This window comes from Musa acuminata, chromosome BXJ2-7 (assembly GCF_036884655.1).
Source record: "Musa acuminata AAA Group cultivar baxijiao chromosome BXJ2-7, Cavendish_Baxijiao_AAA, whole genome shotgun sequence".
Lineage (NCBI taxonomy): Eukaryota > Viridiplantae > Streptophyta > Magnoliopsida > Zingiberales > Musaceae > Musa > Musa acuminata.
The window spans coordinates 34364274-34391727 of record NC_088344.1 but is presented as its reverse complement, the minus strand read 5'-3'; the positions used below and the strand labels follow the sequence as shown (position 1 = coordinate 34391727).

At 43.5% G+C, this 27454-nt stretch overlaps 4 protein-coding genes and 1 long non-coding RNA gene across 8 annotated transcripts; 3 read left to right on the top strand and 2 right to left on the bottom strand.

The window, feature by feature from the left end:
• Positions 1 to 633: 633 nt before the first annotated feature.
• Positions 634 to 4335, top strand: LOC135617754 (ran-binding protein 1 homolog a-like). The gene is made up of 4 exons (XM_065118322.1): positions 634 to 884; positions 990 to 1141; positions 1229 to 1354; positions 3875 to 4335. Exons 1-4 carry the CDS (start codon positions 739 to 741, stop codon positions 4066 to 4068), a joined length of 618 nt encoding a protein of 205 aa, XP_064974394.1. The 5' UTR covers positions 634 to 738; the 3' UTR covers positions 4069 to 4335.
• Positions 4336 to 6608: 2273 nt separating this feature from the next.
• LOC135616237 (putative Myb family transcription factor At1g14600) lies at positions 6609 to 8548 on the bottom strand. 2 transcript variants are annotated; one of them, XM_065115426.1, is made up of 5 exons: positions 7864 to 8548; positions 7695 to 7771; positions 7577 to 7610; positions 7379 to 7502; positions 6609 to 7278 (listed from the first exon to the last, which is right to left on the bottom strand). In XM_065115426.1, exons 1-5 carry the CDS (start codon positions 8405 to 8407, stop codon positions 6831 to 6833), a joined length of 1227 nt encoding a protein of 408 aa, XP_064971498.1. In that variant the 5' UTR covers positions 8408 to 8548; the 3' UTR covers positions 6609 to 6830. The 2 variants fall into 2 exon arrangements, with proteins under 2 accessions (XP_064971498.1, XP_064971499.1); XM_065115427.1 differs by having other exon boundaries at positions 7379 to 7481; positions 7864 to 8541.
• An 809-nt stretch (positions 8549 to 9357) lies between these two features.
• On the bottom strand, positions 9358 to 14356 carry LOC135616235 (uncharacterized). Of its 3 annotated transcripts, none has more exons than XR_010488303.1 (7): positions 13633 to 14356; positions 13351 to 13541; positions 13061 to 13245; positions 10800 to 11596; positions 10441 to 10522; positions 9819 to 10303; positions 9358 to 9726 (listed from the first exon to the last, which is right to left on the bottom strand). It is a non-coding gene; the product is annotated as an uncharacterized LOC135616235 (long non-coding RNA). The 3 variants fall into 3 exon arrangements; XR_010488302.1 differs by having other exon boundaries at positions 13061 to 13226; XR_010488301.1 differs by having other exon boundaries at positions 13061 to 13226; positions 13351 to 13469.
• A 453-nt stretch (positions 14357 to 14809) lies between these two features.
• LOC103992541 (protein VAPYRIN-like) lies at positions 14810 to 17085 on the top strand. The gene is made up of 2 exons (XM_009412280.3): positions 14810 to 15954; positions 16507 to 17085. Exons 1-2 carry the CDS (start codon positions 15088 to 15090, stop codon positions 16948 to 16950), a joined length of 1311 nt encoding a protein of 436 aa, XP_009410555.2. The 5' UTR covers positions 14810 to 15087; the 3' UTR covers positions 16951 to 17085.
• A 5466-nt stretch (positions 17086 to 22551) lies between these two features.
• Positions 22552 to 23524, top strand: LOC103992992 (protein G1-like7). The gene has a single exon (XM_018828818.2). The coding sequence runs from the start codon at positions 22681 to 22683 to the stop codon at positions 23308 to 23310; it is 630 nt and encodes a 209-aa protein (XP_018684363.2). The 5' UTR covers positions 22552 to 22680; the 3' UTR covers positions 23311 to 23524.
• Positions 23525 to 27454: the final 3930 nt, after the last annotated feature.

Below are 27454 nucleotides of genomic sequence, written 5' to 3'. Positions count from 1 at the left end.
TATTTACTAGAAATGACATTATATTATTTATTTTTTATTATCATTGTTCGTAGGTTATAATAATATTATATTTTTATTTGAGCCATTTGCACTGCCTTCAAGTAACTTTATATTATTTTTATTATGATGATCAATATATTATAATAAATTAATTTTTATTTTTTATTTGGGTGTTGTAATTTTTAACTTATTATAAATGTCTATTTGATCAATATATGTTTTTATTATGTTTTGATTTTATTTGACTCATTTATAATATTTTATTATAGTTAATTTGTTAGAGATAATTTAAATAATTTTTAAATTATGAATTTTTTTAATTTCGAAACTGAAATTATGCATTAAAAAAAATTCGTCACTCATTTTAATCCGCCGATATAATTCTTGACGCAGCCGTACATCGTTGCCGTCCGTTTGTGACGGCTCGCCGTGATTGATCGCATGACGATCGTTTATGCGTCCCCATTTATTACTTGTGTTCATCTCGTCCGCCCAAATTCTTCTACAAATCACGACACCGCAATCGAACGGCTCAAAATACCCACCAATGCAACACGGACGGCAGATGTGGCTCCACCCGTGGAATCTTCCCCAAGAAGTTGGCGCTCCTTCGCTAACTCACCACCGCGTCTCTCCCCTCCGTTCCTATATAGCGTCTAAACCCTAATCGGCGGTCTCGATTCGGTCCATTCCATTTCCATTTCCCTTGGGATTCATCTCGTTATTGATCGGAATTCCATGGCGAGCAACGATCCCGATCGCGAGGAGGAGGCGGCTGCAGCCGGCGAGGACGAGGACACCGGTGCCCAGGTCGCACCCATCGTCACCCTCTCCGAGGTCGCCGTCACCACCGGCGAGGAGGAAGAGGACGCCCTCCTCGATCTGTAAGCATGTCCTTTGATCCGAACCGTCCCTCTGGTTTTCTTGGCGATCTCGAGGTCTGATTTGCTCGTTTGATCTCTTCGTGCTCGTCCGCCTGCCGCTGCCAGAAAGGCGAAGCTGTACCGGTTCGACAAGGAGGGGAACCAGTGGAAGGAGCGGGGAACCGGGAGCGTGAAGCTTTTGAAGCATCGGGAGACGGGCAAGGTGCGGCTGCTGATGCGCCAGGTCAAGACCCTCAAGATCTGCGCTAACCATCTCGGTAGGGCACTCCGCCCCGTTCTTGATTCTGGTTCTTAGTTGTTGTTGGTCTGTATCTGAAGTCTCCCTTTCTCGATTTCCGTCTCAGTTCTTCCGTCGGTCAAGATTCAGGAGCACGCGGGGAACGACAAGTCGTGCGTGTGGCATGCGTCGGATTTCGCCGATGGGGAATTGAAGGAGGAGATGTTCTGCATACGATTCGGCTCCGTAGAAAGTGAGCATCTTTTATCCTTTTCCTAAATTTATGTAAAGCCTCTCTGCCATTCCTACTTTAGTTCGTTGACTAATACTTTTATGTAACATAGTAATTGTGAAGTATGAGTATTATTCACTAGTTTTAGTGTCTATCCCAGTAGTTTAGTGTCATTCCCTCTCTGCCATTCCCTCTTGTGCTTCTATCCCAGTAGTTTTAGTGTCTATTTGATGTAACAAGGGATGATGAGTATGTTGGTTCTTCAATTCACTGTTGTCCATTTTATGTTCCTGTGATTGTGACCCCAATCCTTATTGCCATTTGTTTATCCAAAGCCCCAACTGAAATAGATTGTTTTATTATTCATCTTCCTTCATATTATTTATCACTATACTGCTTACAAGCCCAAGCCCTTGTGTGAACTATTTCAACTTCAATGGAAGCGGTGTCTGTAACTCTGTGCGCTCATTGTTGTTGCACCTTTAGTATGTCATGGTCCGCGATTGATGCCATTGGTCAGAGTAACTTTTTAGAAGGGAGTGTGTGGGACTCCCTTGTTTGCTAAAGTGCTTGCTCGCATATTTCTTGGCTAGAAGGGTTCAGATAAGTGTACCATAGGGTTAACCTTCCCTCATCCTTCTGAAACTACTGCTGATGTAGTCTGGTTTTTTTTTCTTTTTTACTTGCTTTCAGCACATGAACATCCAATCTTTATATAAATGTCAATTCTGGTGTTTCTAAGAACTTGATCAAGTGTTGTGAACTTGCGGTCGCATGCATGAGTCTCTTTCTATGGCTTTCACTTTCCATCTTCATCCGTGCGTGTCCTATGATGTTTACTGAAAGTGAAGGACAATTTTAGATCCTTCCATCAGGTTCATTTGATTTTACCATCTATAATTCTTGATATTGTTTTATGCCTGATGTTGCTTTGTAATGTGGAGCTGTTACTAGATTTAGTGGTACTTATAGGCAAATTTTCTTCCTACTAATAGCAGAGTTAGCAGTGTTAGGGACAGTTTTTTGAATGAGGGGTGATTGCTGTTTTAGTTTTCTCTCCATTGGAGAGGAGCAAAATGATCTGTGACATGAATGGAATTGTTAAGAACGAGAATTAAAAGACTCTGGTATAGACAAACTGCAGGATGGACTTCTCGATGTTGATAGGGTCTGAAATAAGGTTTAGATCTGAAAATTAATTGAATATCTGATGGAAGGTTCATATTATGTGCACAAAAAATCTGGTAATTGAGAAAAGCTATGATCTGATAATCAGTCTTAGATGTCATCGCAGTGCAAATCTTTGAGCCCGAAGGGCATAATGAATCGATCAAAGAGAGTATTTGGAAGATAGGGAAAAATTTAAGAAAACTGGAAAACAAAATCGTGGTTTCCTCTCATGCTGCAACTCGTTTGAAGCCTTAATCTTTTTAACAAGGCCGTATAGATTTTGTGGTTTTCATTCCCCTTTTTTTTTCATTTTCTGTTGATTTCTTTTCCTTTTGCTCTTTTTCTTGATGAAAAGGTTGTAGATGCTAGACAATTACATATTGTTTGTCATGATGTGTTACCGTGTGCTACACCACCATAAAAGGATTGTCAAGCTTTGTCCTGTGTTAATTATTTTAATTGTTATACCATATGTCATGTATATAGCACACATGTACTTTTACGTAGATATGTTTGATTATAGATTATTCTGGTCAAGCCAATGGAATTGTTTTCTTCTTTGTCATATGATCATTGCTTCAAGGAATTCCCTTCAACTGAAGAAACTTTGTTGAACTATGGAGGTCGAACCGGACAAGCATGTGCTGTGCAATGATAGCATAAAGTTTTGAACGCGTAGTATAAACCAAATACTTTACTGGTTTGCCTCAATGAGTCAAAGGTCAAACTCGAGAAGCATGATAATAGCACATACGTCTGAATGATTCTTGTTATTAACCAAATATTTGTCTGGTTTGCATAAATAATTTTGATGGACAAGCTGGATAAGTATTTAGGATATGTTTAGTCTTAACAAATCACTTAGATCCGCAGACATTCACAAATGAATGAATCCTTGATCTTTGCTTGTCGATAATCCCAAGAACATGTGTGGATTTACTCGTATCTCTTCTCTCTTGGATTCGTGCATGCCGCTCTACCTTTGTCACCCTTTGGAGTTACTACTACCACTTTTGGCTAATTTCTTGTCTTTTCATTCTTCAATTTGTTGCACAATGAGTTTTCTTTGACATTTCGTTGGTGCTCGGAACCAGCACTGAAGTTGGCTGCCTATTGATAGGAGATCAATTAGATTTTGCAATCTTTAAACATTCAGCTTCACAAGATATTTTGTGTCCAATAAGTAGAAAATCGACATAAATATTCGTGTGCACAGACAGACCTTAATGATGACCATACTGAACAAAATCTTGTGTATTATCAAACCTCGTGCTATCTCTGATGTATCATTAGCTGTGCCTATTAATAGTCATCAAAATTGCAGTGGCATCTCCCCCTTCTACTGACCCTCGATTTGCTCTTCCACTATAGACTGCAAGAAATTCATGGAGACGGTCGAAGGCATTGCTGAATCTTCTGAAAAGAACGAAGAGAAGGAGAGCAAGGATGCGTCAGATGCTGCTGGACTCCTGGACAAGTTAAGTGTGCATGAAAGCAAAACCGAAAAGGCTCCAGAGGAGGTTCCAGCTGCTGCTGTGAAGGCAGACGATGAAACCGAAAAGTAGGCAGCGGAAACGAAACCCGAGGAACCTTCCAAGTCTTAAGGATATTTGTGTTGGCCTATCTACGTAGAGTTTGTCATGTTCAATGTTTCCCGGGACAACAGAGCAAAGATTTGGGTAGCAGTGTCCATTTCAATGTTTGGAGGCATTGTGGGGGTCAGGTGGGTAGAGTTCTTGCTCTTGCATTTGGGACGAGTGGCGAACTGTGTCATGCTGCAGATGTATTCCTTGTCGATTGGTTTCAATTGATTCTGATGGTTTTCTTGTTTTCGTTGCACTGTTGGAATATGTTTTAGAGGATCCACTTAGATTCTCCCACCTCGAGTATGACTTGTCAGCTTTCCTATCCGGACGTGGTGATATGGTGGTTGATGATGAGTGCGTTCCTGCCCTCCCGCTGCTGCTGCAGCTGCTGCTGAGCTTGATGAGAAGGCCTTGGCATTGCACGGTCGCCGACCGCATTGGCTCTCCGGAATGCTCACGTATTGATGTTATTATGTTGTTGGCCTTTCCACGTAAGATTATTATTACGGCGGTACTATTCCGAAGCCACCAAAACATAGTTTGATAGGTGGGAACCAAGTGTTTCACTACACCCCGAGGTTTACTGCTCTTGCCTTGCAGTTGATCTGCAACCATCCGTGACTCATCAGACCAAAAGGAAACCTCACAGACGGAGGAGGAGAGACGGTTCAACCTCACACATCTGCCACATCGGGAGGATTATGGATCCACTTAATTGTACAACTCTTGCCAACCAATTCGGTCGTGTTTGTGCCCATATTATTTATAAGTCTTCTGGATCTTTCTTACCCTTAGAGTTCATGTGTTTCGAAAAAATAAAATCTTATGGATACACTCATCCGTCTCTAAAACATATAATTTTTCACGAGCCCATCGTACCAATAATAACCATCGATTAAGTAAATTATCATATGGGACACATGCGGATCTATTTTATCTTCAGTTTTCTTTCCGGATATCATCTTGAAATATCACAGCTGCTATCCTGACGAAAAATGTTGCAGGATCAGGATTTGGGAGAGAAAGAAGGAAACACCACATTGATTTTGTTGAGGGGAACAAATACACCAACAAAATTTGATATGAGAATTGCTGGCCTCAGTCAAAGTTCAACGCGTGATGATCTATTCATATTCTTTGGATATTAGCCTAATGTAAAATATTCTCGAAATAATAATCTATCCATATTCTTAAAATACTTTGATATTGTTTCGTTATCAATTTAAGTGCCGAAGAAGTCATACGGAGAAATCAATCTAACTTTGGACGCTCTTTGCAGCACATGAGAGTTCCACACCATACAGGACGACTAATTCAAATATCACCGGACGACTGTCAATGCAAGAGAACCAATTGCACAAGCGATTCAGGTACAGGGAAAGCAAGTATGTCACTTCAACTCTCTCTCTCTCATCTTCTATGTTTGTGATCGACTGTAAGGATGACCACAGCAGCAAATTATTCTTGTACCATATGCTGCTCATCTGTACCTTACTTCATCTCTCTGACATAGGATGGTACATGTAAATGCTGACTCCCATTCTCAATTATATGCCAAAGAAGAATCCATCTTATAAGAGTATTCATTTTAATATTTAATGCAGGGAAGCTGAAACTCATTGAATTCACCAAAATATATACCCTCTTCTTTTTCTTTTCTCCCTTTCCTAATTTACTGTTACCTATCAGGAAATGTGAAAGAAGGGAAACAAAATGGCTGGATTGAAGCCAAGAAGCTATATCCTGATAGAGATACTCGATCATCCCCCACCTTGCAACTGTGGAAATCCATTCACAGTTACAAGTAGACTTTCTTTTGCTGCAAAATAAATGCTGTGCTGATGGATTAGAGATTGTTACAACTGTAGAATCTCATTTGTGCAGCATTACACTGTTAGATATCCGGAAAATTAACATTTTCCATATCACTGACCTTCCAATGCTCATCATATGATGCAATTTGATGCTTCAATTGAAAGAGGAAGAACTTCAAGAATCTTATCACAAGTTACTCCTCTTTGCACAACTGCTGATAGATTGATTATTAGGCAAATGTACTATGATTAATGATAACCTCCTGTCAAAACCCTAAACCCTTAGTAAAACGTCAATAGTCCTTTACAAGAGCACAGAGCATTCAGAATTAAGATTACTGTCGTACAAAAAGCTAATTGCTGTGTATGTCAGATATAACAAAGCTAATTGATGGATTAATTGGTCTATCAATTTCGTTTGATTTAAATACTTAAACTGAAGTTAATAGTAAAATACTCATCAGATATTTATAAGTCAATCTCAATCTTATCCGCTTCTGAAACTAATTAGGAATGTTTCAAGAATCATATACATATATAATTAAATCAATACTTTGTTGAAGAGATGTCATGCAAGACAAAAGAAGGAGCAATCATTTGGTCAATGATGCGTGATTTTGTCAACAATGATTAATGATGAGGAGTAGATATATAAAGAAAAATACTTATCCATCCACAGCTAAAACTAATATGCAGGCTTGCAAGTCAGTCAACTCTCCTACAAGATCTCATGGGTTGCTCTTTGGAAGGAAGTACACAAGCAAGGCAAATAGAGTGCCCTATTTAGGGTGCTAACACCTCTGTCGTAATAAATACATGTTGGAAACAATACGGAAAAGTACTAAACATCTCACCACATTGCCATCGTATGGTGAGACCTCCAGTACTTGACACTATGCTGACTTCTTCTTCTTCTTCCTCCTCCATCTAACCTGCTGTGCTCCGGGAGGATGCCTTGGCATCATCTCTGGACCAAATGTCAAGGCTTGAGGATGAGGGAGGAAACAAGGCGAGTGACAAGTTGCTGGCTACTTGCTCCTCTTCCCATGTCTTCGGCCACTTCTCCTGCCGTGGTCCTGTATGCAGAGATAGAGCGAGATCAGGCTCGTGATCCCCAGCTTCCCGTCTCACCTGCCTCCGCTCTTCGATTCGGGTCCTGAAGTAGCAGCTCTCGGTCTCTCTCGGTTTATGTCCGGTGTGATCATGGAAGAGCTGCGTCTCGCTGCCTTTTCCGGTATCTTGATTGCTCGTTATCCTGCTTTTGTCTCCGAGGATCATCTCGGTATAAGATCCTGATCCCGTAGTCGCCATGGCCCTCGCGAGGATTTGGTTCGGCATCCAATATCTGTGGCTGCCCCAGGAAACATCATCTGGTCTGGAAAGAGACCGAAGCCAGAAGAAGTGAAGAGGGGTTTTGATTGGAAAGCTGCAATGGCAATAGTGTGACATGACTGGATCCCGAGGGTTTCATGTACCTTGATTTGCTGTTAGGCCTTTGATGGAAGGCATGCAACAGGGGGAGATGGCTGAGACTGTACGCGTGTGGCTGGCCGCCTTGCATCAGGTTCCTCGGATTTGCTATGGCAAAAGGAGAAGCAGCTATCATGAGTTGCAGCTGGTTGCAGAAACAAAACGAGATGTAGTGTGTGGTGTGGATGAGATCAGATCGATACCGTGACCAGAATCTTCATTCTTGCTTCTGTACATCTGCCGTAAGCAGTAGAACCCAAACAAGGTTCAGTTGAGGTCAGGAAAGGAGCGATCGAGAAGCAAGCAAGGAGAGTTAGATACCTGCAAGTGACTCTTGACGTGAGCTATGCTTAGTCCCTTTACATTCATCAGCTGGAGGACCAGCTTTGGTGTTGCTCCTGGATGCACACGAGAACAAGAATGCGTATCAGATATATATATATGTTGCCATCATCTATCTTAGTGTGAAGAGGGTGATCGATCCGCTCACGGTCTTTGCCGCCGAGCCTCTCCACGGCATGGACGAAGCAAAGGTGTAGGTCAGGTGTCCATCGGAGCCTTGGGTTCTTGGATCTGACGTACTGACGCACGGCCACCTTGCGATCGTTCTCCTCCACCGTGCTGTTGCTGGAGCTCCCTCCGTTCCTGGGACTATCTTCACCGTCTTCCTCCACCATGTCCCTCTCCGAAGGGCTTGATCTCCTCGAGATCGCCGAACCAGAAGTTGCCATCACCGCCGCCGCCACCTCCTCCTCCTCCTCCTCCTCCTTCAAGGGATCACAACAAGGAATTCCAGGCTTCTTTGATGGACTTCGCTTTTGCCTCTGGCTCAGACTCGGAATTAAATGAACTGAGGGAATCAACCTGCTATAATTCCATCCTCTCTGGGACAGGTGGTGGGAAAGAAACAGATTAGAAGCTGCAAAAAACCTAACCCTAACACAAGCAGACAACTCACTCTCTCTCTCTCTCTCTCTATTGTTTGTGTACAGGACGAAGGTCAAGTATGTCATGCATGGATAATATGTCGCCATAGATTATCCAAATGTCAGGTGTATGTTGGTGATGGCCATGCATGTGAGCGGTGGTGTTTCTATGATCATATGGAGTGGGAAACAAGCAAGCAAGCGGTGGGATGTAAGATCACGTTACTGACTCTCTTTCGATGTGAGCTGTCGGTGATGCCGACCCCAACCTTAAGACGACTCTCTCTCTCTCTCTCTCTCTCTCTCTCTCTCTCTCTCTCTCTCTCTCTTCTGTCTCTCTGACTCACACACACACTTCCACCTCTCGTCGGGAATCACGGAATTGTATTTAACTTGGCTTCCCTCTCTCTCTCTCACACACACACACGCTCGCACATGTTTGCATGAAAGCATTGGAACTTTAGCGTCCTCGTAGCAACATAAGCCTATATATCTGCTTACAACTCGATGCTTTCTCTCTCTACGTGGGTATATTCGCTCTACGTGGGTACACATGTATGAAGATTAAGTACAGGCAACTAAAGCCCTTGTTTGGAGGATCCAAAGCCACTCGCTTGAGTTGGTGGACCTCATCGAATGCCCGTGATTCAACACGAGGTGTCTCCGGAAGCTTAGGTCACATTATGTTCTTCAGGAACTGATGGATTATGGACCATACAGCAGAGCAGGGCTTCCACTTGCTTGACTTTTCAGCTGTGGTAGTTCCCTTTGCAACCTAACCTAACCTATGCAGACCATCAATCAATAAACAAGCTCATCAGATTAATCATTGCTTGGCCAGGAAAAGTGTTGCATGCATCATTAATGTCTAATCTATTTGATCATCCAAATTCCATGAGAAATTAGATTTACCACGAACATGTTCTCAATTTCACAGACTCGAGATATAAAGCCAATAAATTCTCCTTAGTGTTACATTAATCATCTTTTCTTTTCTTTTTTTTGTGTTTAGCTCATTCAAAAGTCAAACTCGTTCTTAAAATTCAATCAGTCAGAGCTTTGCTATCCATATGTACGCATATTCAACACATAATAGGTACATAACCAGACAAGAAGGTGGACACCATATTTGTTATTTCTTCATCATGTGTTTGATCAATGATCACTTCGTACTTTATATGCTGATATGCCTATTTGTCTTGTCTTAATCTCTTCTTCTATCGGAAACACTACTAGGAGCACATCACTGATACCGACGAATCGGATGGAGATCTAGTTTACACATCTATCTTGTAAAAACTAATACCGACGAATAAAATCTGAGGCATCCGAGATGATCACTTGAGTATTCGCCAAGATATCGATTCGTACAAAGATTAGAGTCGAGTAGGATGCATGACCGAGTCTCTCCGACGCTAAAGTTGAAACTGAAATAAAAAAAGTCATCGATGAATAATAATAAATTAATAAAATTTAAAACAGATTATGTTCAAAAATATATATAAAAACTGGACCGCACCTCTTGGAGATTCAATGGTGATGTGGTCAATGACACGGAATTGATGTGGCACCTATTATCCACGTGTCATGTTAGGCGTATAATATATAGACATACGTATAGATGAGTGAGGGCGTCTCATAAGAGGAAGCCATCGGCATCTGCGTTGAAGACTGTCAAAGATAGCGGCCAACCGCTCATGGAAGAAAGAATCTGACGGCCATACGGCTTCCTGCTATTGTTTGGGTGACGAATGGTTGTGACGAAACTGTCGGCGTTCGTTCACTGAATTTGACCGCATCTGTACCTGCAAAAGCCGACGACAGAGTGCTTCCCCTTATCTCCACCACACAAGACTTGCCAAGTGCATGTCTCTGCTTCTCGTTCCGAGACTTATTGCTGTGCAACCACTGCTACCACTGAAACCTCAGCACTCATTACTGTGGTGTGAAGAGTAGATTTCTTTTCATTCATCCCTCAGGTGGAAACTTTGTTCTTTGCTGTGCCTGAAAAAGGAGCATCGACTTCTTGTAAGTGACTGGAGAACGTGAAGTCAAGCATATGCGTTGAGTTTGTGATGGACAGCTATAGCACACCCATCAAGAATGCCTAGACATTTGAGGCCAAATGGAACTAAACAAACCTCGTGATGTCCCCATGTAGTAGTTCATCTCAAGCTTCCACTGCTTGATCGCTCATGTTATTCCCTTCCTGTGATTCAAACCCTAGAAGAATGACTGCTTAGAGACAGTTCTCAGAAAAAAAATTACAATATGGTAAAACAATCTTAGGTTCCAAACATGAACTTGGTGGATGCCAGATATTCTATCATAATAATTCTCATATATGGTATGAATGTGTCTTCTTTTTCATGATGCATTAGCAAGTAGTCGGTTAACACAAACTAATATGATGACAATATCCGAATGATGATGATGATGATGAAATTTCTTTCCTATGAGCAATGATATTTATCATACCTAATGAAAATATTTATCATACCTTCCCAGAGAATTTGCAGGATGATGATCTAGTGAACTTGTACTGAATACCAAAACAAGAGCAATAGGGACTAAGAAAATATTCCAAGTGTGTCCTGCAAGCCTCTGATTGCACTGGTCCTGTGAGATTTTTTAATACTTGATTTGGTGCAGAAAGATTCACTTGCATGAGCAACCTGCAGAGGTCAACCATCAATAGTTTTCTTTTATGATGCATACCATGCTAGGGAAATGCAAGAACCCTGTTGAGTATGGAAGGATGTCTGTCCCCATGCCTCATCATCCATGCAGTTATGCATGCCCATCATCCATGTATCCACGTCATGCTGCTCTAGATTAGTGTTCGTGTCACTACGCAACAGATCTCCAAGGAGCTACATTTCTATAATTTAATGATGATGCTGCTCTAGATTAGTGTTTACGTCACTATGCAACAGATCTCCAAGGAGCTACATTTCTATAATTTAATGATGATCCATGCTGGTGTGGTACAAACACTGTATAAAATATCACTGACCACAAGTAACTATTAGATAAAATTTTCAGTCAAGAGAGGGTGCTGCAGCTTTTATATACCCTTGCTGACCTTTCTCTTAAGGCATAGTGTTACCAGAGTACTCAGTTAGGTAATAGTCATTTCCCTGCCTACCATGACATGGTTCACTGGACTGGGTGTCCATGTGTGCCTCTGCACGAATCCTAAGCTGCTTCTGTCAAGACCTTCATGTGCTTTAGGGAATCCCATGTTGAAGTCCTGATGCAATGGCATTTTGCATCTCTTAAAAGGGGCAGACCTTCCTGAAAATAGAAAGAAAAGAGAAGTTTTTTCTTTTGACCTATGAGGGAATGATGCATATTTACGTTGCTTTGGTGTTTGCGAAATGATGTGAGGGGGAAGGAGCAAAATTTGGAGGTTCTCATCATTTATTGCATGTCCTTATGTCTTGTCTGGATATAAAACAATCGAGTCATTACAGATCTAAAACTCTGTTTTTCACTATAACAACAACTATCGGTTGTTGAAATGAACAGCACTAACTTTGTTTCCATACAAACAACACAAATCACCCGATTCAAGTGTCCAATATTACGATCAACAAAGTTGATCAAAATAGCTTTCTATACTGCCAAATGACCTTAGAACCATGGTTTGAAACTCAAAAGACCACCAATTATTGCTATCTATATGAAACTCTTTCTTATTATATTTTCTTATGTGTGTTTATCGGGCTAATTCTTCTAATCCCAGTCAACTAAACCTAACTCATGAAAGGAGTTTGACCCTCAGGTCCAAACCTCAGGAGTTTAGTTCATGTAGAACTGCTGGCTTGTTCCTGAAATAAGACTTCATTTCAGGAGGATAGAAATTGAGGAACTAATGCGTAAAGGGCACAGAAAATTATCAACCAGCATAAACTTTTGATAATTTAGAACCTAACTTTACCCGAAAGTATGGAACTAATTATGTGGATCCCAAATATTATCATCAATTAGTATTTACATCTCAAATAAACTAGTGTCACTGAAATTGAAAAAATGAAATGACATCTAGAACTAGCACAAGAAATGGCAACTCTAGTAAAAGATGCATACTGAATAAGATCTGAAGAACAACTAGTATCAGCACACATTCATATTGTTCTTTGATAAAGTAAACTAGCATTGGAAGCTTGAGGTTTAGCTTCATCCCAAAAATAAAGAGTAAGGATAAAAGCTTGTTTTGTCTGTTTAATCAAGGAATCATCCTTTGGTCACCCACAGTATGGTCAAAGGTTAGGGTAGCTAGGTGGTTCACCAGTTATGTCATGAAAATAGAGACGGTGGTTATGAAATCAAACTTGCAACAAAAACATTAATCTGATATAAAGAACAGATATGGCCAAAATTAAGTAAAAGAAAATGTGTGACGATATCATTCATGTACTCAATGAAGTTATCCCACTCGAACCGAATTGAGTTTAACTACTCAACGAATTAATTGATTAAGTTTTTACCTAGCCACTAAGATTTACGCACAATAAGTTGACTCAAAATCCCACCAAGTATCTAATTGGAAGAAAAATGTAGAGAAAGAAAAGCTGTCAAGTACATATCGGACAAGTTTTTTTTTATCAAACTTTCTTGAAAATTTAATCAGTGGTAAAAACTATTGGCACACGACGAAGTTTGTCCTAAAATCCTTCATCAACATTTGCCAACTAGGTTCTATTTCAAGATCATAAAACATGGAAATGTCTTTGTCCAATTTAATGATTAGCATACCTCCACGTACGGCTCGTAGAACAAACCGTGATCGCTGGCAAGAAGATGAGAAAAATGACGCTGTTTTCAATTATGTTCCTCCTCTTGTTGAATTGTTCACCTTGAACTATTCTGTCCTGTCCATCAGAAAGCTGGCTGCAAATGTATCTTCCATGGACGAGACCAGCTGCAAAAAAACACATGTGCTGTTTTGGACAAAGTTGCAACCCAGCAGATGGTGACAACGTCTTTTTTTCTAGTCTAATCATTTGGCTTGAGCTAAAAGCAAACAAGAGAAATGCGACATGTACCTTCCAAGTTCCGTGCAGTAACATGACAATAGGGGCTTCCTGGAATATTAGGCAATCATAGTGAGTTGGAGAGCAACCACCTTCTTTTTCCTCTGAACAGCTCAAATTTATTTTTTTCTCTGAAAATGATTGAAACAGAGTTCCAAGATTGGTGAGATGGCTGAGATAATGCCCAAACAAGTAAAGAGAACCTACAATTAAGCATAAATTAAGTTCATCCATCATCAATTGAGCCGTAGAGTACATGCTGGTAAGTACTTGTGAATCACATTAAATCGTCACCTGATTACAGTTCAGCGGCAAACACCCCTCTTTCTCTGGCTAACACTTGCACACACAGAGAATGACCGTCAACAAGAAACAGAGCACCTGCAAATAGGTCCTTCATTACGTTTATGCATCGTATATCCAACTCTTCCGTTGTTGCTTGGGAACGTAAATGATCCATCAAGGCTAAATTTCACACAGTAAGATGGGCAGTTCTCATCCGACCCATCTCAGATAGATTGGCATACTTCCCTCAATCACATAATGTTCACGCAAAATTGTCGGTGATAGCTGAAACATGAAATAAGATGATCTCGATGGACGACAAGAACACTGATTGTAGACACAAACTCGTCGAAGCCAACTTGGAGTAAGCCATCGATGGCGTGAGAGGTTGCCCTCCTCCTCCTCGAAGACGATCACATCAGATAGAAGCACTAACTTCGAAAGAATCTAAACTAGGTTTTGTGGGAACGTTGCAGTGTCTATCGATGGGGCCAAAACTCTTGATTTGGACCAAACAATGATGTGAGGCCGCTTAGCCCATCAATGCCCGCTCGACAGAGTGGAAGAATGTGGTTTATGATCTCAGCCCAGCAGAAGAATGGAAACCCTAGAAAATAAGATCTGTGATGAAACCAGGTCCGAACCTTCGATGAAGGGAGGAGAATCTGCTCGGAAGCCATGGCGGAAGGCAAAGACAGACAAGGAAGGGGAGATTGGCGAGGGATGCGTCAATGGCGACATCGACGATCGGTTAAGTTGGATTCAAATGAATCGGTCCCGCTTGACGTCTTTGATCGACATTTCTCATATATCCGTACGTGCCATTAACCAATCCTCGGAGTATAATCACATTAATTTGTACGTACGAGTGGGTGGAAAGATGGGTAGAAAATATTAATAATGTGGATCCACTGTTTGTTTGGTTCACGAGCCAACAGTGGAATAAAGCATCTGGTTTCGATTGTGGGTCCCGCGTTTTAGCTTGGTAGGTGGGCGTACGTGGCTGATGTCAATCGAGTTAAAATATTGGGTCAAAAACTCACGGTTTTTTATGTGCATGAAGATTGTTATATATACTCAAGCAGTGTATAGATACTGTACGTTAACAGAAACGAAGATAAATTTGGGGCATTATGTGAGGAGAGCCTTCGTGATTCGTGCTACAACATAGTCATTGAAATAGTCAGTTTACAGCTGAGTTGATCTTCCAAATCTCCGCTTCAGGCCGGAGGCCCTTTTGTTACCTGCCATTCGATCTCCTCACCTCCTCTCACCGATCTAATTAGCCTCTCCTGCGCCATGGCATGAGCCGGATGCTGTCGTCTTCCTCCACCAGTCTCTACATGACAAAAACGAGTTTCTGGCACTTGTTTTGAGCTCCTGTGGCATTTTCATCGCCCCTCACTGCCTCATCTCTCTCTTGGGTTCCCTGTCTCTAGCTCTCTCTTTCTTGGATTTGGATGAATGGAGACGGCGATGGCCGTGGAGAAGCTGCTGGAGGTGGCGGAGTCGGAGGTGGTGATCGAGTTCAAGCCCGGCACCAAGTGCCGGTCCACCCTACACCTCCGCTCCCTGCACCCGAGCTCCGCCGTCGCCTTCAAGGTGCAGACATCCTCCCCTGCCAAGTTCCACGTCAACCCACCCGCCGGCGTACTCGCGCCGCACGCCTCCGCTGCCCTGCACGTCATCCTCCGCCCCCAGCCACACCCGCCGACCGCCTTCCCCCGCTCCCCTTCCGATCGATTCCTCATCAAGGCATCTCTCTCTTCCGACCGCGGCGATTCTGCCACTCCCTCCCACTCCCACGACGTGAAGCTCAAGGTCGCCTACGTGGGCCCATTCCTTCTCCGCCACGCGGCCGCCCTCGGTGACGCAGCCGCCGTCCGCCACCTTCTGCGCCGCCAACCACACCTACTTCCTCTCCTGCCTCCCGAGGCGCCCGCGACGCCGGCGGCTGCGGCCACGCCTAAGGGCTGGACGGGTGTCCACGCGGCGGCGGCGGCCGGGGAGTGGGAGGAGCTGAGGCGGATGCTAGAGGAAGAGGAGGAGGAGGCCGCAGTCGCCGAGGTGGTGGAGGCGAGGGACGCGGAGGGGCGGACGCCGGTGATGGTGGCGGCCGGGAAAGGGCATCTGAGGTGCGTGAGGGAGCTGGTGGAGAAGTGGGGGGCAGAGAAGGACGCGCGGAGCCGCGACGGGCGTACGGCGCTGTACCGCGCGGCGTCGAACGGTGACGCCGACACGGTGGCAGCGCTTCTGGAGATGGGCGCCGACGCCGGCATCGCCACCGCCCGAGGCCGCACACCGCTCGACGTGGCTCGGGACAAGGGACATGTAAGTCGATCGCACCTAATCCCCTCTCATCACAGCTTCATCAAATTATCCGACAGTACATTGCTTGATTAGATATATTTCCAACATTCCACAACACAAAGAACAATTATTACTGATCATAAGCTTCATTTATGGTCTTTGAAGAGAGATCACAGGCGTGGTTTATCAACCATGCCCATCTCCTTCCCATGTCACCACCTTTGATGCTTCTTTGGCCGCACGTAGTTGCAAGTTGCAACAACATGAATGCATTCGCTAATCTCAAGACTGCCTGCCCATGTCTATGTCGATCTATTGTATGCATGTGAAACACCCTTCATTGCCACCGTACCGTGCAAGCAAAACGGAGACGTGGAAAGACGCAGTGCTCGGGACATGAACCCGTGACCGAGCTAGCTCATCTATGTCCCACCTGCAGCGTCCTACTCTCTCGCTTACCAAAACAACCTCACTACTGTTACTGCAATCTGTGGTCTACTCTTTCACGGTGAAGATTGTTCATGAAGCACTTTTGGGATGGACACTGATGTAGCAGTGGGTTGGTGAGTGCAGCAGGAGGTGGTGGAGCTACTGGAACGCGGGGAGATGGTGTTGACGGCATCGAGGAAAGGAGACCTGCGGCGGCTGGAGTGCCTGCTGAGGAAGCGCGTCGGCGTCCACAGTCGCGACCAGTACGGCCTGACGGCGCTCCACGCGGCGGCGATCAAGGGACACCGCGACGCGGTGGCACTGCTGGCCGACTTCGGCATGGACTTGGAGTGCCAAGACGTGGAGGGGCACACGCCGCTGCACCTGGCGGTGGAGGGCGGGTGCCTGGAGACCGTGGAGACGCTCATCGACATGGGCGCCAACGTCAACGCCAAGACCAACAGGGGAGCCACGCCGCTGGTCATGGCGAGGTCCATGGGCTACGAGGCCATCGCGCAGCTGCTGGCGACGAGGGGAGCCGTGTCCTCCTCCTGCATTGCCTCCTCCTCTTCCTCCTCAACTTCATGAAATTTAGATTTCAAGTCTGGTGTGATATCACTTCCTCCTGTAGGTTTCGATGCTCTCATCTGGGGTTCATGAGACGCTGCCTGCCATGAAAGAATTGTTTCGTATCTCAGATTCAGAGCGCATTTTATAGTCTCAGATAGCATAATTTCAAGTACAATCTCAAAATGCAATGCATGGTCACAAAATTTTGTGTAATCAACAGAAATAATCAGTATGGATAATCTAATTGTTGCTTATTGCAGAGCATGAAATTTGGAAGTAATCCATTTACCCTCATAAATTTCAATGTATTTTCTTCATTATTGCTCCTCCAATTAACATTACGTCAAAACTCTTGTGGATTTTGTCGTCCACGTCATCGATGTTGCTGTGAGACCAAGGTGAATCGGCGTTGACATTTGAGCTTGCTAATCCGAACCACAATCGAACCCAAAACAAATTTACGTGGGCCGAGAGACCAGTAGTCTGTGTGTAGATCTTATCTGGTTGAATTATTTGCAGTCTATTACTTGGCTTTCTATCTTAGTCACTTGGTAAAATCATCCGATATATATATATATGCTCAATTATTTCCACAATAATTGAAGCGACTTCCCTCCAAAGGAAAACCCTCATTATTGGGAAGGAAGAAGAATCCGAGAACTAAAAGACTAAGATCTTGCTGTAGGGATGATATGAGGCGCTGTCGGGACATGGAGAGATGAGGGCAATATGACAAAACTGTGACTGTAACTGCAGCTGGATCATGTTGCGAGCAACAGTAAGCTAAGGTGAAAGGAAGCCAAAAGTGTAGGCTGTGGAGCCTGCAGTAGAGAGGAGGAGGATGATGATGATGATGAAGGTGATGTGGGTGGTCTGTGTCATGGTCGTTATCCTGAACTGCACAGAAGCTTTATGGCCATGGCTTCTTTGACCACCATAAAACGCCATCCGATTGATGACTATGTAACACCACATGCGGTTGCTATCATGGCAGCTGTTGCAGGTCATCACACAAGCAAGCTGTAGCAAACAGCGCCGCAGGGAAGTGGTGTTCGCCCACTTGAGGCTTCGAGAGTGGATAGGAACAGATCTGAAGGATGTACTGTGCACGAATCGTGTAGATTCGCAGTCGCAGAGAACAAAGTTTTGAGGGCGCCTTCTCCTTCAAGGTGGATGGCATATCAGCATCCACCATGGGAGAGAGAGAGAGAGAGAGAGAGAGAGAGAGCAGTGCAGAAAGCTTGCCGGGCCCGGTCAATCCTGGGTTTCAGACGCACAGTCCAGCTTGGGAGACCGGAAGATGCCCTGTTGCCTTGCTTGAAATGAAAGCTCTACGCTCGATCGATGGTGATGGTTTCAGATGGTACGTACAATTTGACAGACATGGGAGGATTGGGACTTGCTGAGATTATGCATCTCTTTGAAGCTATCATAGATAGAACTGTGTTACAAGCTGACGGGGGCAGGTGAGGAGAGGTGTTGATGGCGAGCAGTAGCAAACCTAACCACTTGAGGGCAAACCTGCATGCGGAGTAATGGCGTTATCTGTTCCCTCTGGGGCCGATCAAGTACACGGTGGTCGTGACGCAGCCTGCAACCATGACCGTGTGTCTTCTAAAGAGGCGATAACAGCTCATGCTCCTCTCGTACCATCAGCCTATTCCTTTGCCACGTCTCGGCGAGCGTGCAGCTCCGAATGCCCCACAGTGCAAGCTTGTGTGCGTGCAGGGGGTTGAGCAACCCAGGCTTCTCCGGACAACACTTTCTCTGGCCTCAACAGGACAGCACTTGGGCAGCTTCATATGTATGTTTGCTTCCTCTATGTTCTCACATCAAACTTTATGCTTTGCTGCATCGCGGCTATACGGCAGATGGTCGTCAGAGCTGCCCAAGGCCATATTCTCCGCTGCGGCGTCTCCAACATCTTCCCCCACCCTGCGTTGGCTTCTCCATAACTTGGACGGCACGATCTGGTCACAGCATCAGTCCCTTCTGTAGAGCTTACCAGCTGGTACTTGGAAAGAGATGAGGCCGCAAGGCCCGATGCTATTTGTTTTCTGTGAGAATGTATACATGCACCATAGACATCAAATAAACCTCTTCCCACATGCTGAGCTACTGCACTCTCCTGTCTGCAAAATCTGCGAGAGTTCAACATGTGTTCAACGTAGCAGCCTGCAGCAGGCACACACACTGACATGCTCAACACAAGCGATGAGCTTTCATGTGTTATTTAGCTTCCGGAATACTTAAGCGACAAGAGGACAATATTAGGGTACTGCTGCTTATTATTGCTATGGTAAATTAGGGTACATTTTTGGAAGAAGCACAACTGCTGCATGCAGCAGTAAGCTTTGGAGGATTCAGTAGCTTTCCACTTTTACCACGTACTTCCTACTGTGTTCCTCTTCATGGAATGTGTTTGGTTCGCAGGCATGCGGACAGATCCCACTAATTAATCTCAGTACGCCTACTAAATTGTGCGCAGGACTGATCACCTCCATCAGCTGCTCCTGGCACGACTATATAACCCCCACCTGGACAGTGACACCAGCTCTTCTTGTCCTGTAGGTGGCAAATGGAAGCTGGATAGGAAGGGGAAGGAGCGAGCCAGCCTTCCTTCAAATAACACCATTCATGTAGATGCTAGCTAATCACCCATTAAACAGAACTGAATGTCTACTTGTGAGTGTCTTCTTCCTGCGCAATCATGTGCATGATTAGGGATTTATTGCCAACTTATCTCCAGCCCCTCTTTGTCACCTTGTGGGAGTGCAATACTTCATAAAGCATGCTGCTTCAGTCCAAATATTTCTGCTTGTATAACTTGAGACCACGGGTGATGAAAGTGCATGGAGAACAAAAAGTTTAGATTTCTCACTATAAGAAGATTGATTCTTTGCTTTCTTTGAATCTGTACAGAAAATATGCGTCATAATATGCAATTGTCTAGAGAGATTCTCACATCTGAATGCACTTTGCGCTAAAAGACGAGCATCAGTAAACACTCAAAACTTGAGTTTGATTGTATTATACATTGAGGATGAAGACTGCACAGCAGATGTTGATGCCAACTGAGAAGTGCGTTTACCTGAAACTAAAGAATCCATAAAAGAAAGAAGAAGTACAGCAATTAAATATCAAAGTTCAGATGGGCGTCCCCAAACAATCATCAACCCTTCTGACTTCGATTCGATCAAATACTTAAATTTGCATCACGAAGTATCTGTTTCAGCATTCGTTCAACACAGTTTTCAGACAATATTGTCAAAGCTATCTATGACCTAAAAGTAGACGATCTCCATAGCTTGTGATGTACTTAGACTGCTTGTGCAGATCAGCATAAAAATTCCTTTTGATCACCGATATGCTACCTAAAGAAGCACTCCATTGAAGAAGCTTCATGACAAATTAATGCTCATGGGACCTACGTGTAGACAAGGGTTTGGTTGCATGACGTCGTAAGTGAACGAGGGAATCGTCCTTGATGGGGTCATGCTGATAAAGGAATCACATTACCGAAAAGCTCGGTGGAGACTTGCGATTGGGAAGCTTTTATGAGGCAGCTTGGTGGAGTTTGGAGGAAGGAGAAGAGACAAACTATTCACCAGTCAATGGATGGCAGCGTCGTTGTGCTTCCCTTCTCTCAAGCCTTTAGATAAAGAAGGCCACGAGGACGATCTTTGTCCACCCTAGCTAATGATACTGCATAATTGATTACCTGCTTCAGGGTGAAGAAATGATAATTACGAGCTAAACTATTTGATATCTTAATGATGTATACAAATCAATTCATTAATTTAGATTGTTCACGTCCTTCACCAGTTTGGAAATTCCTTGACCTAATACATGTTTTATGGTATGTGAGAAGAAACCATGTTGTTTGAAGTGGCATGGTCTTTTCTTTTTCTGATATGGTTTTGAATGGGAGGAAAATATATGGTTTATGTTAAAATGAGCTGCAAGACTAGATAAGGAGATTTCTAACCCTTTTTTTTTCTCTTGCTATTTACAATACTATTTTAATATTTCCAAGATACGCTTTTGTAAATAAATATAAATGTTATTTTTACCTTATTTTTCTTCTCCATTGTTGAAGAGGCATCGGAGCAATGTTAGATAGTAGAGTTGCATCAGAGTGACATCGGAGGATATCCTTATCCACTTGTATCGGGTTGTGGAGTGGCATTGCATGATGTCAAGGGGGTGTCGAGCGGCATTAGATTGCGTTAGCTAGTGGAGTGGCATCGAGCAACGTTGGAACAGAGTTTTCCTCTTCCTCGAGTGGCAAGAAGCATCCGACGTCACGAGACGAACTATTGATATTGAGTGACATTGAACTATATTAGACTATTAAGTGGCATAGACACAACTAGGGTTCTCATGGATGAAATAAAGGGTTGCAGAAAAAAAAAAAGAAGATAAATATTAGCAATTAAGAGATAGTAAATTTATTTTTTAAGGAAATACCAATAAAAAGAGAGTTACGAAAAAAAAAATACCAATATGATGCTTCTAACGTAATTGTCTTCATCATCCTAATGTAAGTTTCATTTGATAAAAAAGATGTGGCATCGAAGTAATATCGGATGGCGAAGTGGCATCAAGTGACATCAAATGATATTCTTATCCACCTGTGTTGAGTTATGGAGTGGTGTTGGACGACATCAAAGGGGCATCAAGCGGCATCAGATTATGTCAACTAGCGAAATAGAGTCGAGCAACGTTCGAGCGAAGCCTTCCTCTTCGTCGAGTGGCAAGCAACATCTGATGTCACGAGATGACCTAATGGCTCCAAGGGACATCGAACGATATCGAATAATGAAATAACATCGGCATGATTAGGGTTTTGATGGATGAAATAAGGGGTTAAAAATAAAAGATAAGAAAAGATTGATAATTGAGAGATAGTAAAATTATATTTTATTATTCATTTTAAGGAACTACCAAGGAGAGTTGCGTATAGTTGTCTTCGTTACTCTAATATGAGCTTCGTTCGATCAAAAAGATGTGGGAGAAATCCATAAGCATCATTGACTAACAATAGAGAAGCTAAGATGATGCCTAAACCTCTCATCCACGGATGCTTTTATGAAAAAGATGTTGATGGGTTCTTCCGAAAAGAAAGCGGGAAAGGGAATGCGAAGGTGACAGCAGCGGATGGCGATCCATTTGCCAATTGATTCAAACCAATCAACAAGTATTTGGGCTTTTACATGGCATAGGAATGACCAATATACGAGGCGTGTTAGTTAGTTCATATATGTCTTTAAGTTAATCAAAGAGACATGGAAAATTATGTAGCGTATTAGAATAAAGTCTGGAATATATCATTATTTCCTTAACAGGATCCGCATTGGGATCCAAATCAAACCGAATCGGACCCGTTAACGACGGGTCCGATTCTTATTAGACTGGGATTGAACACCAAATAAACCCACTTGTGCGACCAAATCGTGCGCATAGAGACTCGCTTCACCGCCTCCTCCTTCCTATGGTAGAGAGGTCCAAAAGTGACGTCCAAAGACGGTGGGGGGCCACCACGTGAATCATCCCGCTCCTCTTCTCGCTATCTCGTTCTCCCTTGATGTCCTTCCAAAACCACATCTCCTCTCTCTCTCTTCCCCGCTCCGTCGTCTTCTCTCACTTCACTCTATCTAAAGTGCAGAGCGAGAGAGAGAGAGAGAGAGAGAGAGAGGGTGGGGAAGAGACGACGTAAGAGGAGTGGTTAGCAGCGGAAGCAGGTGCATGGACTCGGCGAGCGCAGGCCCATCCGCGGGGGTGGGGGGGGAGCGGTCGTCAAGTGGCGGCTTAGGAGATGCGGGGCCGCCGCGGGCGGCGACGACGCCGAGCAGGTACGAGTCGCAGAAGCGGCGGGACTGGAACACCTTCCTGCAGTACCTGCGGAACCACAAGCCGCCGCTGGCGCTGGCGCGCTGCAGCGGGGCTCACGTGATCGAGTTCCTGCGCTACCTGGACCAGTTCGGGAAGACCAAGGTGCACGCGCCCGGGTGCGCCTTCTACGGGCATCCCAGCCCGCCGGGGCCCTGCGCCTGCCCCCTGCGCCAGGCCTGGGGCTCCCTCGACGCCCTCATCGGCCGCCTCCGCGCCGCCTACGAGGAATCCGGCGGCACCCCCGAGACCAACCCCTTCGCCGCCCGCGCCGTCCGCATCTACCTCCGCGACGTCCGCGAGAGCCAGGCCAAGGCCCGCGGCATCCCCTACGAGAAGAAGAAGCGGAAGCGCGCGCCCCCGGCCGCCGGCCAACCCCATCCGGCAGGTGAGTCTTCCTCTTCCACTGCTCTCAGCGGCGGGAGCTGTGGTTCTGGGGCCGGTGAGGGATCTGGCCCTCCGCCCAGGGGCTCCTCTAGTTCCTGAGTTTCCGAGGGGCTCTCTGTCTCTCCCAGCCTCCATCTCTCTTCTATTTTTCTTGGTCGGTGTGATAAGAGTCTCCCCACTTTTCCGCTATCAGTGAGGAATGAAGGATTCAGGAAAAAGAGAAGGAAGAGATGACAACTCTGTGTCTCTCAAACTTCTTCGTATTGAATGTGAAGACTGTCGATTTTACTTGGTCGCCATCTCTTTACTCCTTTTTCTTGTATTCGCTCTCAAGAGATAACATTCATTTGGTCGACTAGACATGGTTAGCAGATCACTGTGTTGGCGTTCGGAAGAGTCTGTATGGGGGCGTCAGTCCTCATCTGCTTTAACAAATATTACATATATCTTCGAATAATTATTGTTCTGATGTCCATCTCTCTCTCTCTGAGAGGTGCAATGCGCTGATCAGCTCTGCTTCTACACTGTGTATCCTTCCTTCCCTTTCTCATCTCTTTCTTCCTCGCATTTCCATTCCCTTCATCCTCTTCAAAGAACTAATGCAGCCACCATCAATCATGTGTGTTCTTTCAGATGTCATCACGTTCCTCGTGGATCCAATACCGGTTGTCATCCTGGATCTCAAGTGCAACAAGAGCATATCTTGTTCTTTCATGGAATTGTGGATGGTTGGAGCTCTGGTCGATCACGAGAGAAATCAATGGTCCCCTACTGGTTTAAGCCAGATCCTCCCACACGTGCGTTTTCCCATCCCCCCCTCCCCCCTTCCCGCCCCTCTGACTCACCCCCGCCCACTCACTTTCCTTAGTTTGGCAGCGATAAAAGCAGACTGTAGTAGTTCGCCTCATCCTTCTTCGTCTCTATCTCCGTCCTGTACTACCTCTTCTTCCTCCCCTCTCTCTCTCTCTCTCTCTCTCTCTCTCTCTCCAGAGGACTCATCTCTCCTTTCTGTAACTATCATTACCAGCTTAGTCTTGCCTGGTCCTTTCTTGACAAGTTACTCTATCTTTTTTTAGTAATATATATGATCATTGCCACCTCAGTTGTTGCTTGCATTGCAACAACTCCTACCTTTGTCAACCATCTTCACCTTTCTTGCTTTCCGGAGCTGCTTTGATGTTACAGATCTTTCTCTTCACTTCATCCTGTGATGGCCCCTATCACAAGAACAACAGTAAGCCTCGGAGGAACCAATCTTTTAGATTGAATCCCCCGTTCTTTTCCTCTTCTTACCCCCAGAATATCATAGGCCAAACTGTGCCTCTAGTAAGGGGAAAAAAAAGCTCGATCTCCAATCTTTGTGGGGTACGCGACACTGAGTAGATTTTGTATTCTTATTCTTCAATGATGGAGTGGAGCAAGAGGAGGAACACCACTGCACGTCTAGTCTTGTCCAGACTTCGACTGAGGGTTGGAAAGGAATATATACTTTAAATAATCCTCACCCATCACCGTCTACGTATTTGACGCCATTCTCATCATTAATATCCCCTAACTCTCACACCTCCCTGTCGGAGAGAGAACTCATGAGCCAATCACCACCGGATTAGTTTAGGAGACGTGAGGCAGCTGCCTCACGAGAAAAAGATCATGAGAGAGAAAGAAATGGTAGAAAGCCGCTCCTGGCTGACCTTTCTTGTAGAGCTTACCCTAAACGGAGCAAAGAAAAGAATGCCGAATGTGTATTGAAGTACATATTGCCCTGCATAATCAATGTCCGATCATCTACTACTTTGATCTTCCGAACATTCATGATGTATGAATCATTGACATACTTTCCCATGACAGGTTGATCGGGAAAGTCTTGTATCTTGTGTCCAGGAAGGTGCTAACTAAGTTTGGTGTTCTTTATCCAGAGCTTTCCTTTGAATTCTCTTGGCTTATTATGATTCTCACTCTGATGAATCCCTTCCTTCCATTAGGGTTCACCTCCTGTCTTCCCCATGGATTGTTTGTTTCCAGGATGGTGTGGAACTCTAATGTTGCAGTGTAGCGGTTTCTTCGGAACAGAAGCAGACCTTCAACAGTTGTGGGACAGAAGCCATGATTAATAAGCTCAAACAATTCCCTAAAGCTCAATAGATCAAACATGTCTGCCGTTTGAAGAGGGTCTTTTCATGCCTACAGGACATGTCTGGAAGCAAGATTTGGTTCAGGAGACATATGCATATGCTTCTTCCATTTCTCTTCTTTACTTGATCCTGCACCTGCCATGAGATCTACTGAGATCTTGTAGCAGTATGTCATATGGTAAGATATACGTATAAACTTGCTTGGAGTGGTTGGAAGTTCATCCTAGACAATGGATAGTGTGTGTGTGTATTCATTGCTTATAGAATAGAGATGATGTTGATGGCTAACAAGAAGGTTAGATCTAGCGAAATCTAACAGTCCTTTTCCTTACTATTATCAACTTGTCCTATATATTAAAGAACATTATTCACAGGGTTTGGCTTATTGCCCTTTTCCAGACCTTCTAATTCCCTTGACGATAAGCAGATCATTCAACATCTGCTAACCGATGACGGCAGCATTGTGTATGAGCTACGGAAATTGGATCGAGACCACTCCCATATCGTTGAGAGATTCAACAGAGTCAATCTACTTCTCTCTCTCTCTCTCTCTCTCTCTCTCTCTATATATATATATATATATATATATATATAGCTATCGGTAATGACTTGATGAACCTAAACTTTTGAATCATATTCATGCATAAACACATGTTTAACATTTATTCAGATGTAATTTGCTTCAGTAGTTTCATATTGCTGAAAGATTAGTAGAGATAGCTTGTAACCTTAGTTTTTTGGTTGTACTCAATCACTATATATATATATATATATATATACATACAGACATACTGCATGCTGCATATCAAATGAAAAGAACTCAGTTGATTAAGAAGAACACAAACAACAGCTCTTTATGAAAGTAATTGATCTCACAATGGAAAAGAATGATAAATTGTAACTTGAAAGAATTTTAGAGCAAGCATAGTAATCTCAAGGTAGAAAAAAGGTTGAAGGACCAAGTAAGAATCATTTAGATCATCCACAGAAGTGAGACTACAAATATGAAGTTGCTGAATTTTGGGAACTGCAATCTGTCTGTCGCATGCTGTGGCAACTAATGCTGAAAGAAAGGATGAGATTATAGCACAATCTATAATGTGTTGTTGATTGTTAGAAATTCAATTCATATGTGATTTGGATCCTAATGAATGCTTGTTAGGCAAATCACTGTGTTACAAAGATGATGATGTGGTGTGTTCAAATGAGAAAAATATGTTTTATAGTTCATTCATGCTGTTCTTAAATTTTAGATATATGATACTCTATTTTTTTACTGATAGAAGATTTCATTCTAGTCTGTGGCTTTATTCACATCATCTATTCTAATGAAGGAGATGGATTGCAAGTGTAGGAAACTAAAATAAAATTGATTTCCAGATCCTTTTATAGTGTCTGGAATATATGTAATTGTGAAACTTGTTATCTTTATAGAATGATTTATCGAGAAGCTTTAGAAATCAAGTGTTTGACATATTTTATGGATTTAAGAAATGAGCAATGAGTATTTGATTTACATTGCAAATTAGAGCATATATTTGGAGGAAAGGACGATGCACAAACACATATAGCACAATGTTTTTTAGATATATATATATATTAAAAGCACATACATAAATGAAAAGCTTCTACCTCTTCAGATTTTGATTCATATCTCAGAAGCCATTGCAGGTATGACTCCATGAGTGACTTGGGTAAAACATTCCTAGAACATTTGATTCTTGATAGCAAAATGCTATTTAGATAGATGGAATCACTTCGCAACACTTTTGAGGTGGTATGGCCTCTCATCATCGGCACTGAAATCTATGAGAGGTGAAAGACATAAACCTTGATAGGAATTTTGGTTGGTGTGATTGGATTCGGCTAAATGGTTCCCAATGAGCAGTCCAAGAATGACATGGATTTGGTGTTGGAGATTACTACTGAAAGAACTAATGTTTTCTAATGATGAGTTAAATTGCATGCCTACAACTGTAAGATCGCAGATAGCAGCAGATGCAATTGCTTAGATGCCTACCTGTTTTGTCGGAGATGGGGTGCTCAAAGAAAGAAAATATATGAGACTGTGATTGAGGAAGAGAACCAAAATCTGTGTTTTAACTTGCAAT